General features: G+C 47.9%; 1 protein-coding gene across 1 annotated transcript; it reads right to left on the bottom strand.

Moving 5' to 3' along the window:
- Positions 1-1191: 1191 nt before the first annotated feature.
- On the bottom strand, positions 1192-2423 carry LOC136494088 (two-component response regulator ORR6-like). The gene is made up of 2 exons (XM_066490232.1): positions 2040-2423; positions 1192-1912 (listed from the first exon to the last, which is right to left on the bottom strand). The coding sequence occupies exons 1-2, from the start codon at positions 2263-2265 to the stop codon at positions 1626-1628; spliced, it is 513 nt and encodes a 170-aa protein (XP_066346329.1). The 5' UTR covers positions 2266-2423; the 3' UTR covers positions 1192-1625.
- Positions 2424-11911: the final 9488 nt, after the last annotated feature.

Here is an 11911-nt window from a genome sequence, read left to right as displayed (position 1 = left end):
TTCTCCCGTAAACAATTCAAAGAAAAGTCCAAGTCAAACTCTCATGATTTCTTCTGAGACAGACTCCGTTTGGAACGCATTCCAGCTTCTACTTTGTAATTGGAAATAGTGATCTCACTTGTTCCTAATTTATTTTCACAAGAGTGATACAGGTAGTTATTTTTTTTCTATAATACTTACTCCAGTCTTTTAGAAATATTGTTCTGATGGATGATAGAAATAACAACAGTTCGTTGCACTAATGTGGGGTAAGCCGGAGTCGAAACCCGCGGGAGGTACCGAACTCAAATGCTTGCATGTCCCTGCCACACACTTCTGCCGTGGATTATTCTTCGATCAACAAACGCACAAAGAATTGGCTGCCCAGCTTCGACGTCGTCTTCTAGAACGCGAAAAATTCAGATCGATAAGATCCGGGGCTGTCCTGTCCATGTCCAGGTCCACCAGGCCAGGCCTGACCACACCACCAAACAGTTGCAGTACTAGCAGCTGCCGTGTGCACACCGATGGGTTCGTCAATCACGCGGATCCTCTCGCGATCCTGCTGGTTCCGGGCTACATCCGCTGCAGGCCAGGCCCAGGGTCCCTTTTGCAGAGTCTGCCCCCAGGCAAGCAACAAATCTTTGAAGAGATCCTTCGCCTGTCTTTACTATCATATCCTCCGGAATAGCCCCTTGGACTTTTCGTTTCCTTTCGCCTCCCTATTTTATTTTATTTTATTTATTTATATTTGATTTGCAATTACACACCGTACTCGCATTATACAACAACAGCTCACCTAAGACAGGCGGCACAACTCTACTCCCGTATTAGGAGTATATAATAAAAATAATATGCTTTGCCGATACGATACGCACGGCACTAAGAGGAATAACAATCTTCTTTTCGATTGATTCGCACAGCCTATCGTGCTTATATACAAATACAAAATCATGGCAGGCGGGGAGGGCTGATTGATTAGCAGACAACCAGGCAATTATTTTCTCAGGGCTGGTAAGAGTCAGAGGAGAGGAGATCGTGCATGAACCGTGACCGCCATCCATGCGAATTGAGAAACGAGATGTTTCCGAACAAGAATTGGTTATTGTTTGGGGGAAGAACGTGTATATATATATATATATATATATAACAATAATATAACTGTTAATCCTGATACTGATGTTAATAAAGAGGAAAAAGAAACAGATGCTCTGATCTTGAAAAGGTTAACAGGTTTGCTCCGATGCCATTTCTTTTCAACTGGTGAGTGAGGCCTGAGGACAGGGTTCTTTTTTTTTTTTTTTTGCGTGCCTGGGGGGCATCTTTTGCAGCAGCAGATCATCAGAGAGGGAAAAGAACAGCAGCAAATGCTCTGCTCCATCAATCCCGTTCCATTCCTAACATAACTTCGTTCCTAAAGCTTAGTCTCCCTAGGCGCCAAAAGTCAGCTTCTTGTTTGAAGCGGCGGCGGCGGCAGCAGCAGCAGCAGCAGAAGATCTATGTCCAAGAAAGAAGGGAAAAAATGGGGAAAAGAAAGAACAAAAAATGGATCCTACTAACTCCTAAGAGTACGCAATCAGATCCTCCCCGCAGACGATGATACGCCGGCCGGGCGGACGGCCGCAGGGGATGGCTGGCTGATGAGATCATCTGATCCGGCTGCAGAGGCGGGAGACGTCGGAGGGGCGGACGGGCTTAAGAAGGAAGTCCTCGGCGCCCTCCTCCAGGCAGCGGGTGATGCGGTTGGGCACGTTCTCCGACGACATGATCACCACGGGGATCTCCCTCAGCTCCGACGACTCCTTGACGTGCTTGAGGAGCTCGTACCCGGTCATCCCGGGCATCCAGTAGTCAGTGATGATCATGTTCACGTCAGGGAGCAGACCCAGCGCCAGCAGCTCCAGCGCCCGCGTCGCCGACTCCACGGTGGTCACTGCAAAGAGATTCGAGACGACAGTCAGTTTTCATCCTCAGTGGTTCGTTCGCCGCCGAGCAAATCGGAGGCTCGTCAGTTCAATTAATCAATCAATCGAGCAAGAGGAGCTGCATGCTCTGCTCACCTCTGTACTTGGAGCTGCGGAGGATCTTGGCGATGACGGCGCGGTCGACGGAGCTGTCGTCCACCGCCAAGACGTGCTTCTCCTCCAGCTCCAGCTTCAGCTCCACCTCCACCTCCACCGCATCCACCGGCACCACCTTCCTGTCGCCGGCCTTGGGCGACGCGACCTTCGGCGCCGGCGCCGGCGCCGGGGACGGGGACACAGACGGAGCAGCAGCGGCAGCCATTGCAATTTGCAGAGACAAACAATCCAAACTCCAACGAATCTTCCTGTGCCGGGATGTGATGCGATTGTGGAGCTCTCCTCTTGCTCTTGTTCGTGCGAGCGAGGGAATGAATGCAGGAGCAGGCTGACAGGTGCGGTTGCGGCGAGGAGGTGGAGGCGCGGCGGGCGTGTATATATACAGGTGTGGAAAGGGAAAAGGGGAGACTCAGCAGCAGCGGATAGGTGGTGGCGGGGGAATCCTGCGAGATCTCAGAGGGGATCCGAGGCGCGCGGATCGAGTAAGAGGAGAGGGCCCGATCCGCTGGGGGCCATGCGGCGGGGCCCGCGCGGCGATCCGCAAGGGATTTTCCTGCCTCGCCTCTCGCTGTCGACGCCTGTCACCCGGAACGCCTTGTTTTTTTTTCCCTTCTCGGTTTGGCTATTCCTTTTTCCCCTGGCGTTGGTTCGCGTCTTCAGATTCTGGTGAGATTTGCGTGCATGGACCACGGATCCTGTGTGTTGGTGCCGCTTCGCTTTTGCATGCCGAGCGACGCTTTCTAGGTGAGCTGTTGGCAAATCTCCTCGGATTTCCAAAACAATTCTCCTTTATTCAAGTACTCCTCTTATATGGTCTGTTTGGATACGATCATACTCGTACGCAGGAGCTGATTGAGTTTAGTTTTTTTTTTGTTCTCGTTTTTATTTACAATTCAACAAATAAAGGTGGGTGTGAGCGGATCAATTTCGAAGTGACCGTAGAAGGATAGGATTTGAGTAGGCATACGCAATGTCGCGATCAAACGTGATCGGGGCACTGGATTGCCCCGCGCCCTCGTTGATCTCGAGAGATCTCATCCGCGCGCGCCGAGAGCAAGGGTCACTTCACTTGGCTCTTGACGCGGTGGTTTGGTTTGGTTTCGCTGCGGGGGCTGGGGCTGCGCGCCGTGCCGTGCCGCGCGTGGACCATGCATGCATGGCACGGCGGCATCCTGTGTGCAGGCGATCGTGATCGCGATAGCCTGCCAGCCGAGACTGGCACTGAAAGGGACGCCGATCGCCCCCGCTCCGTAATGCCCGGCTGCACCGCACTGCCCGTGCCCGGCTGCGGTCGCGACACGATACGCCGCGCCGTACGTGCTCCGCTCGCTCGCTCTCTGTGGGTCTGTGGGGGTGGACTGGGTCCACCGGGACCGCGGGCGAGTTGTGGTGGCCGCCTGGCCGGGGCGGAGCCGGAGTGAGAATTGGGGAGATCCGCATCCGCTGGCACTGATATCCTGGTCCTGGCAGCGTAAGCGTATCCACCCGACTGGACGTATATGAATGACTGATGATGAATGACAAGGCTGTGCCCGATTTCCGATCTGGGTGGGGTACTAGGAAAGATCGTCTAGTTGCGTCCAACAGTGCGATCCTGCACGGCTGCACTGCGAGTTTTTGCAGTGCGATACCGACAGGCAGGCAGAACACGGAGCTGAGCGACGTGAATGCTCGTAAAAAGGTTCACTGGGGTTTTAAAAGTACTATTGTCAATATCTTAGATGTTTTGCGTCTCATCTATCCCTCTCTCACTCCTCTACTTCTTCCGACTCATCTATCCATAAGGCTGGATAACGAGCCGGCTTGGCTCATTTGGGCTTCGGCTCGTTCTGGCTTGTTAAGATAACGAGCTAGCTCGGCTCGGCTCGTTAAGATAACGAGTCAGAAAGCCAGCTCGGCTCGGCTCGTTAAAAGCTCGAGTTGGCTCGTTAAGCTCGCGAGCCAGGTATAAAAAATACACAAAATATAATATTTGCATTTATGTAAAGTTTGAGAATAATAATAATACAAAAGAAATACATCTAGACCAGTTACCAGTCAATTTATAGGGTCTAGACCAGTTACCAGTCAATTGTAAAGTGCAAGACATGAAGTAATTCAAAAACTAATACAAATTTTGATACTTTTTTCCTGGAAGCTTGGCTCGTTTAGCTCGCGAGCTGGCTCGAGTTAGCTCGTTATAACTAACGAGCTAAAATCTTGGCTCGGCTCGGCTCGTTATCATAACAAGCCGAGCCGAGCCGAGTCGAGCCAGTCACAAGCCGAGCGAGCTAACGAGCTTCGAGTTTTTCGTCCAGCCTTATCTATCCATCTCGCCCTTGTCCTGTTCTTTAGAGACTATATTGCCTTATAAACCGTACCTTTTCATTTAACGAAAAATATTTTTCTCTCACAATAAATCAGCCAACAGTACTTTTAGCCAAACGAATAGGGCAATAGCTCTAGCTTTGAGATCTCTGTTGATTCTATAATTTATAGACTAAACTAAGGTGGCTTAAATATTTTTTATTTAGTCTTAATGTAAACAAAATAAATCATATAAATGCATTTAACATGTATGCAACCTTACATCTAGGATTTCTTAGAGTTAAAGTTTACCAGCTACCGGAGTTCTTAGAGTTAACATGCCAGGTGACGTTTTTAATGTGGGCTGCTACTGGAGTTCGAGTTAGACTCGAATTTGATTTGATTTGATTTGATTTGGACCTCCAACTTGACTGACACACCCACAATAGTCTTCTCCATCTCCTAGCCTTTGTCCAATAGTTGTCTTCGAAGTTCCTAAGAATCGTAACATCATTTGATAGCAATCTATTAATTCTCACAATCATGAAAATAATAGGAACAAGTTCACTTGGAGATTAAATTGCCTTGCTCGAGCTCTAGTAATTGGACCTTGCATAGCCATTTGAGGAGTGCATCCAAAAAAGAGTGATGTCCTCATCTTTCTCCCCCATGTTTGAAATACTAAAGCTGGGGTTAACCAAAACTCAAGAAGCAACTCAAGTGCATTGTTATTTATCGTCAACTGTGTTAAAAAGGACCAACAACTCTAGGCATCAGCTCAGACTTTCACAACTCTAAAAATATATATTTACTCAAGCGTAATAAAGATCTATCTTTTTCTCAAGTGCAACCATAGGTAGTCACCAGGTTCAATTTTAACTACTTTTCTACCTTTTACTACCAACAAGCAAGCCTATATTTTTTTCATTCATTTTTTTCAATGTTTTCCTTGGTTGTTCCATGCATTTGCATAATAAAATCAACACATTTCTTAGCATGGTTTTATGCGTGCTCACTAGTAGGTAAAGTCAATAGATCAATAAAAGATCTTGGACTAAATCCATATACAGCCTGGAAAACAAGACTTTTATTCTTTTTTGAGTAGAGGGAGTGGACAATAGTAATGCTATCTAAAAAGACAAACATTTACAAGTTGCTTTACTAAAAAATGTCAACCTATACACGACGTGGGGGCAAAATAAAATGTTCCACTAACATATATTCGTATTAAAAAGTGTTTTTAAGACGGCTTTGACTCTGTGCAACTGGCAAAGAGACACTGCTCCGTTAAATTAATGGCTCGACAAAACACACAGCCCTACAGTTCGCAGGTCTGCGTATTCACTAGAATAGAATCCCGGCCGTGCAATTGGTAAAACAAAACAAAAAATGCAGAACAATATACGAAGAGCTACTCCTCACAAATCTTTATTTGGCGCGCTTGTCTTGTCTCCTCCCATTTTGAATGGCCAACGAGGCCGAGATGTCCACTGGACGCCATTTGACATCAGCAGGAAACGGTGGCAAACAACGGCAGCGCTGAAATAATCTCGAAAAAAGAAGTAGGATACGCTCGAAGTGGTCATCGCCTCGCAATTATTCCGAATCCCGTGTGCGTTGGTGTGGTGGCATCTCACATTCTCGCGGCCGATGCCAATGCCGACGCCGATCCGATCCGCTGGCGTCAACCACGGATCCCAGCGGATTCGATCTTCGCTAGCTGCAGAAACTTCCCACCTGACCCCGTTGAAATCCGAAGGTTTTTCCTAAAACTCCCAACCACCGCCGTGCGTGCCTTCCGTGTCGTGCAGACGGCAAACCTGCATTGACCGGCCGGACCTGGGACCCAAATTCTTTTCCTTTCACTTTCTCGCGCTCAGGTGGTGGCCTGTGCTGAGTGCTGTGCGGTGTCTGCTGCCTCGGGTCAAAGTATAGAAGAAGATCACAAGGAAGGAACGTCAGAAAATGAACTAGAATGAAATAAAGTAAAAGTAGGAGGGAGCTTGTGCATCACTGCTCTCTGTTTGCGCACTGTTCTGAGGTCATCCGTATCTCACTCACATGGGGTACAAGATCTTTGTGCCATGACGTGCGTTGCAGTGGTTAAAAAGGTAACAGTCGTAGTAAAAGCATCTACTAGCTCGTTGTTGCTTGGAAATTGAAGCTCTCTTTTGCCATATTGCAAGCACAGAGCTTATTAGTGCTGCCAAGTGCCAAATTTATATATTGTCAGGTACAGCGTAAGGCAAATAGACAAATGCCATGATGCACACATCCTGTACGCAGATATGGCCCATCACTCCACGAAAGACGAACGCTATTGAGGGAAGCATGCACTGACCGGAAAGAAGGAAAAAAAAGAAAAAACGTGTCCAAGCCGCCGCAGCAGCACCCGGTTTTCCAACCGGCGGATACCGGAGAGCAATCAGAGGCAAAATTCTCCCGAGAAAATTCAAATGCAAATCCCTTTTGCTTGATCCGTCTCGGCACACGCCTGACTCCTGGTGATGGGCAAAGGAAAGGCGCGCGTGATTCGGAGAATTTTGGGTGGACAGGATCTTTGGGCAGGTGAAGAATAACCATGGACAGCCGCATCCTACCTTCCCCCTATCCTTTTTTTTTTTGGCAATAGAGCAGGATCCAGTAAAATCCTCTGCACTACAGCGAGACATATACACCTGGCTGACAACCTTAACTTAGCTGACGTTATTTTTTTTTTAGAATAATATAACGCTGAGCTGATATTCTGTCATCTGAGCTTCAGTTTCGGAAAGAACACTGTAAGAATGCTGCATCTTCAGCTTAGAGCAAGTATACTGATCGACTGGAAGCTGGCGGCGAGGGAGTCCACGTCAACAGAATCTGAGCTGGAGGAGAGAGAACAGATGAGATAGAAGGAAGCGGGCGGTAGCCTTGCCGCCCGGCTGAAGGGCACTTCCCAAGACACAATCGCCTGCTCCCGTCCTGTACGAGCGACAGAGCTGCTGTATTGGTGGCCCCCCGTCCCCTCCTCTGGATCCTATGCTCCCACCAGGTCTGTTTTCTTGCCTGGCATTGCAAGGGGCAACAAAGATGTAGCCACAAGAGATGAGATGCACATGCAAATAAAGTATTCAATAAAGAAAAACTAACAGCCAACCTAAACACCAGCTTATTATTCGCATATTTGCATACGCTGCCTTGAGATGACATGGCTCAGCGTACCGCCGGCTGCTGGCTGGCTTATTAACCATGCTCTTAGAAGCATTTCAGTCCCAAGGCTTGGAGCAAAGTCAAGCCACGCGCCCACGCCCATGGTTTCTTCCCTGCGGACTGCCCATGCCCATTGCGGTGCCTCGTCAAAGAGGAAGAAGAAGATACGCTTTTCTTTCTTTGGCTCAAAATTTTATGGGCAGGCAACGCAGGCACAAGACTGACGTGGTACGCATGCAATGCAATGCAACGCAACGCTACCCTGTACTAGGTGACGAGAGGAGACGAGACGATTCTTTTGGGTCCTCGAGCGCTGATACGATACACACGGGACACGAGACGTTTCCGTCGACCGGTAGCCCTGAGCTTGCCCTGTGCGGTGCAGTTGTGCCGTCCGCGTCAGAGGAGAAGCTCTGGAAGGTAAACCGAGACGATCTTTCCTGTTCGCATGAGCTCATTCCTAGCTACTTTTAAGCTATGAAATAATATTTTTTTTCTTTCACAATATTCTGACAAGCATCAGTCAACCTGTTCGTTTAGCTGTGCCTTGTCGTAAACGATCGTAAATTTCTAACTGGAACAGTATTTTTTTTCACACAAATCAGTTAGTATTACTTCTTCACGAACCAACAACAATACGAACCAGCCAACCGAACATGCCAATTAGCAGGGGCTGAGCATCAGCGAACAGGTTTGTTTCTTTCTTGGGATATTCTGGGGTGGGTGGGATACTGGATCGATGAAGTAGGGCCGTAGCAGGGGCTGGGCATGCTTGGGGGGTGCCGGGGAAGGGAATCGTATCGCAATCCCGCCTGTCCTCGTGTGTCGAGAACGAGAAAGGAGGAGAATCAAGGCGTGGTCCTTTTCGGGTGACTGGAAAAGAAAAGAAAAAAAAGGAAGAAGAAAGATTCCTTCTTTCCTAAAGTGAGGGCGCCTGGTACGAGAATGGAGGATCACAATTCTGCACGGAGTATCAGATTATATACGGAGTACATGCCAGTGCCCGCATCGGTAGGCGGGAGCTGCGCAGCTGAACCGTGCTTTTCTCAACCTCCTGTGCCCCCCTTGGTTAGGAGTGGAGCACGGTGAGATGTTCCTCGATGTGATCGAACCGAGAAAAAAAAGGGACGGGCGATGGCGATGGCGATGGCGATGGCGATGACGATGGCGACGCGTATCTCGTTCCCATCGCCCACTTTGTCATGAGCGGTGGAGTGCTGGAAGGAAGGAAGGACGGGTCGCGACGCGTCCGCGAGATCGCACGCGGACCGAGCGCCGAGGCCAAGGAATACGCGGATGCTTCATGTTTCCACCCACGGGACCGCGCCCGGATACGCGGTGCGTCCCCGTATGTTTGGCGAGCCTGGATCTGGATGGAGGGCCGCGCGGACGTAACAAAGGAGAGCCGCGGCCGGCATGGCCGCCACCCGCCAGCGCGCGTTCCGCCAGAGCCTCGGAGCGGTGGCGCCGTGGCGGTGTCCCGTATCCCCCCTTCTGTCTCGGTGTAGTGTAACCGCGGATCTGGACCAGGAGGGATCGGCGAGGCGCCCACGCGCCCTGTCGGGCGGGCCGGGCCACGACGAAGCTGCGAGGCAAGGATCAGGGCGCCAGCGCCACCCCACCGGGGGGCGGCGGCACCTGCCGCACATGCTCCGCTTCACTGCTGAATCAGAATCATCTGCGCGCAGATGTCCATCGCGTGGATCGAGTGCCGTACGCCGTGCGCCCATCATGTCACGACTCATCATCCGATCCTCTGAATCACATGCTCAAGGTTGTTGTTTTTTCGTGAGGGCCCTGCTTCTCGATCCGTGCACCAACTGTTCCGTTGAGTAGACTGCACGCACGCGCAGCGCACACTTCTTCTTTGGGATTATTATTATTATATAGTAAACGCCACAATTCTATGATGCTATCTAACAATCTGTGGTCTTATCACTATAATGCTAGCACTGTAGGAGTACTCTATAGTAGTTTTCTTTAGGGCAATATACTCTATACTAGTACTAGTATATGTTTTCCGTGAAAGAAATGTCATGTGAAAATTCCAGTGGTCTAGACACGCCACGACTGACAGCCCCAGCTAGTTTTTCTTCCAGGTTCCATCCCTTCTCAAATCTCGAGCTTGTCAGATTCTGAACGTCAGTGCCACTGTCACTGCTAGTGCTATAACCACAGTGTTAAGCACAGGACTGTAGGTCGCCTGCTCAGGTCCAGCTCGGAGAGACAGAGACAGGAACAGGCACTCAGTGCCGGTCCTCGGCAACTCTATCGTCGCAACGGCAATTTTGACCACGTATAAAATCTTATAATATATTGATCCCGTTCGCTGATCTAAATTTTGGCTAAAACTGACTGAAAAACATAGTTCTGACTGAATTATTGTGAGAGAAAAACACTATTTCGGCTGAAAAAATAAGCCAGACAAGTCGAATATGGGGTAAGCCGAACAGGACCTGACACTAATTTTACTTATAAAACGAAAGTAAATTCAATAACATATTTTTAATTTAACATGTCTGATAATTATCGAGAAACAATATAGATTAACCAATATATTTGTAGATGTATGATAATTATCGAGGAACAATGTAGATTAAAAAAGCAATATATTCGTTTTCTTTTCTCATCCATGACAAATGTTTCTTAGGTAACATTCTAAAATTCTAACACCTAAATTAGAAGAAAAATATGATTATCTGGATACAAAGTGCTAGAAGTCTGGAATACTATATAAATAATTAATTTGGATTAAAAATAAAAAGGAAAAAAATACCTTGGGCCTAAACAATTGATCGGTGATCGCAATTCATAAGAAGTCAAAAATCAAGATGTCGTCGTCGTGGAGCCCTGTCTGGTCGCTGTCCTCGTGCGCCGTGTCCGTGTCTCCGGTAGTCTACCTCTTCGCGGCGACGTGGCTCGCCAGCTCCGCGTGTGTAAGGCGCACGTCGCGAACTCACGATCAGAGTGTGCTGTGTGTAGCGTGACTCCTCGTCTCCTCTCTACCCGAGGGCCGTGGGGAAAGGAAACTAGAAAAGAAATGCCGATATTGTCTTTTTTTTTACCGTCTAACTAGTTTTATGTCTCTCTTCTCATTAATTTACTAATGTCTAATAGATTATAGAATCTAAAAATTTATATACCTAGGTTTAGACCCCTTTCCTGCTAGGGCCCTTGGCCATCGCGCCTCGTGTCCTAGGGCGGGCCGGCACTGCAGGCACCCAGGGCACGCAAGCGTACGTGTCGTTTGCTGCCACTAAAACGGGATCCGTATCTGCACGAAACTAATAACGCGGTGCACGCGGGAACTGTCAACGAGACGAACAAAACATAAACTACTCGTATTCGCGGGGGTTCAATGTAATTTGGCTCTGTAGAAGTCTATTCAATCCGCAAGTAACGCGCTCCGTCGTCTTGTGTTTAATTAAGCGCCCCGGAATTATCTGAAGATCCTGTTTTCTAATCACTCCGGCAGAGGCAGTGGAGACAACGGGAATGTCAACCTCTGAATTCAAACCGTGCAGAGTAAACCATTCGTTGTTCAGAGCATAAAGTAGTATTTCCTTGTTCGGATGCACAGCTCTCAGAAGTCAGAAAATTCCCAAGAGATTGGATCAGATATTTCCCGGGATTCGACAGTGCCATTTTGTTCAAATATTATTAGTATATATAAACAGACCTTCAGAGTTCAGAGACTGACTGCTCCAATTCAATTCAAACATCTGTACAACGCACACCACGATCCAAAATTTTTAGTTACTTTAGTCATAAGGCCTTGTTTGATGCACTGTATCCACCTCAATCTACATGTATTGGAGTGGAATAGAATAAAATTTAGTTTAATTTTACATCAATCCACTTCAACACATATGAATCGAGACGAATACATGTGTATTCAAACAAGACCTAAGTTAAGTTAAGTTGGTAATGGTTCTCTCATATTATGAAATTTAGTACTATAATATATGTTGTCAGTACTTTATATACATGCACGCATTGGATAATAATCACTGGAAAGATAAGGACGATGTATCCACCTTGAATGGGAACGAAAACCTATCGGAAAAAGTCTACTTAACTCCCCACCTTTCATACTTGGTCTACTTCACCTCCAAACTATGAAACCGTCTGTTTTACCCCTGAACTTTCCAAAACTATCTATTTTACCCCCTGGGCGGTTTTTGACAGCGGTTTTGCTACAGTAACATGAGTCCTGCTACAGTAGCAACCCGCGGTCAAAAAACCACCCAGGGGGTAAAATAGACGGTTTTGGAAAGTTCAGGGGGTAAAACAGACGGTTTTATAGTTTGGGGGTGAAGTAGACCAAATATGAACGGTGGGGGGTTAAGTAGACTTTTTCCTTTTATGATTTT

This window comes from Miscanthus floridulus, chromosome 11, assembly GCF_019320115.1.
Source record: "Miscanthus floridulus cultivar M001 chromosome 11, ASM1932011v1, whole genome shotgun sequence".
Lineage (NCBI taxonomy): Eukaryota > Viridiplantae > Streptophyta > Magnoliopsida > Poales > Poaceae > Miscanthus > Miscanthus floridulus.
This window is presented reverse-complemented; position numbering and strand designations above follow the sequence as displayed.

Excerpts from the sequence above, each read along its gene's own strand:
- LOC136494088 (XM_066490232.1), bottom strand. The coding sequence starts at position 2,265 with ATGGCTGCCGCTGCTGCTCCGTCTGTGTCCCCGTCCCCGGCGCCGGCG. Across the intron at positions 1,913-2,039 it reads CCGCAGCTCCAAGTACAGAG|TGACCACCGTGGAGTCGGCG; the intron begins GTGAGCAGAGCA and ends ATCTCTTTGCAG.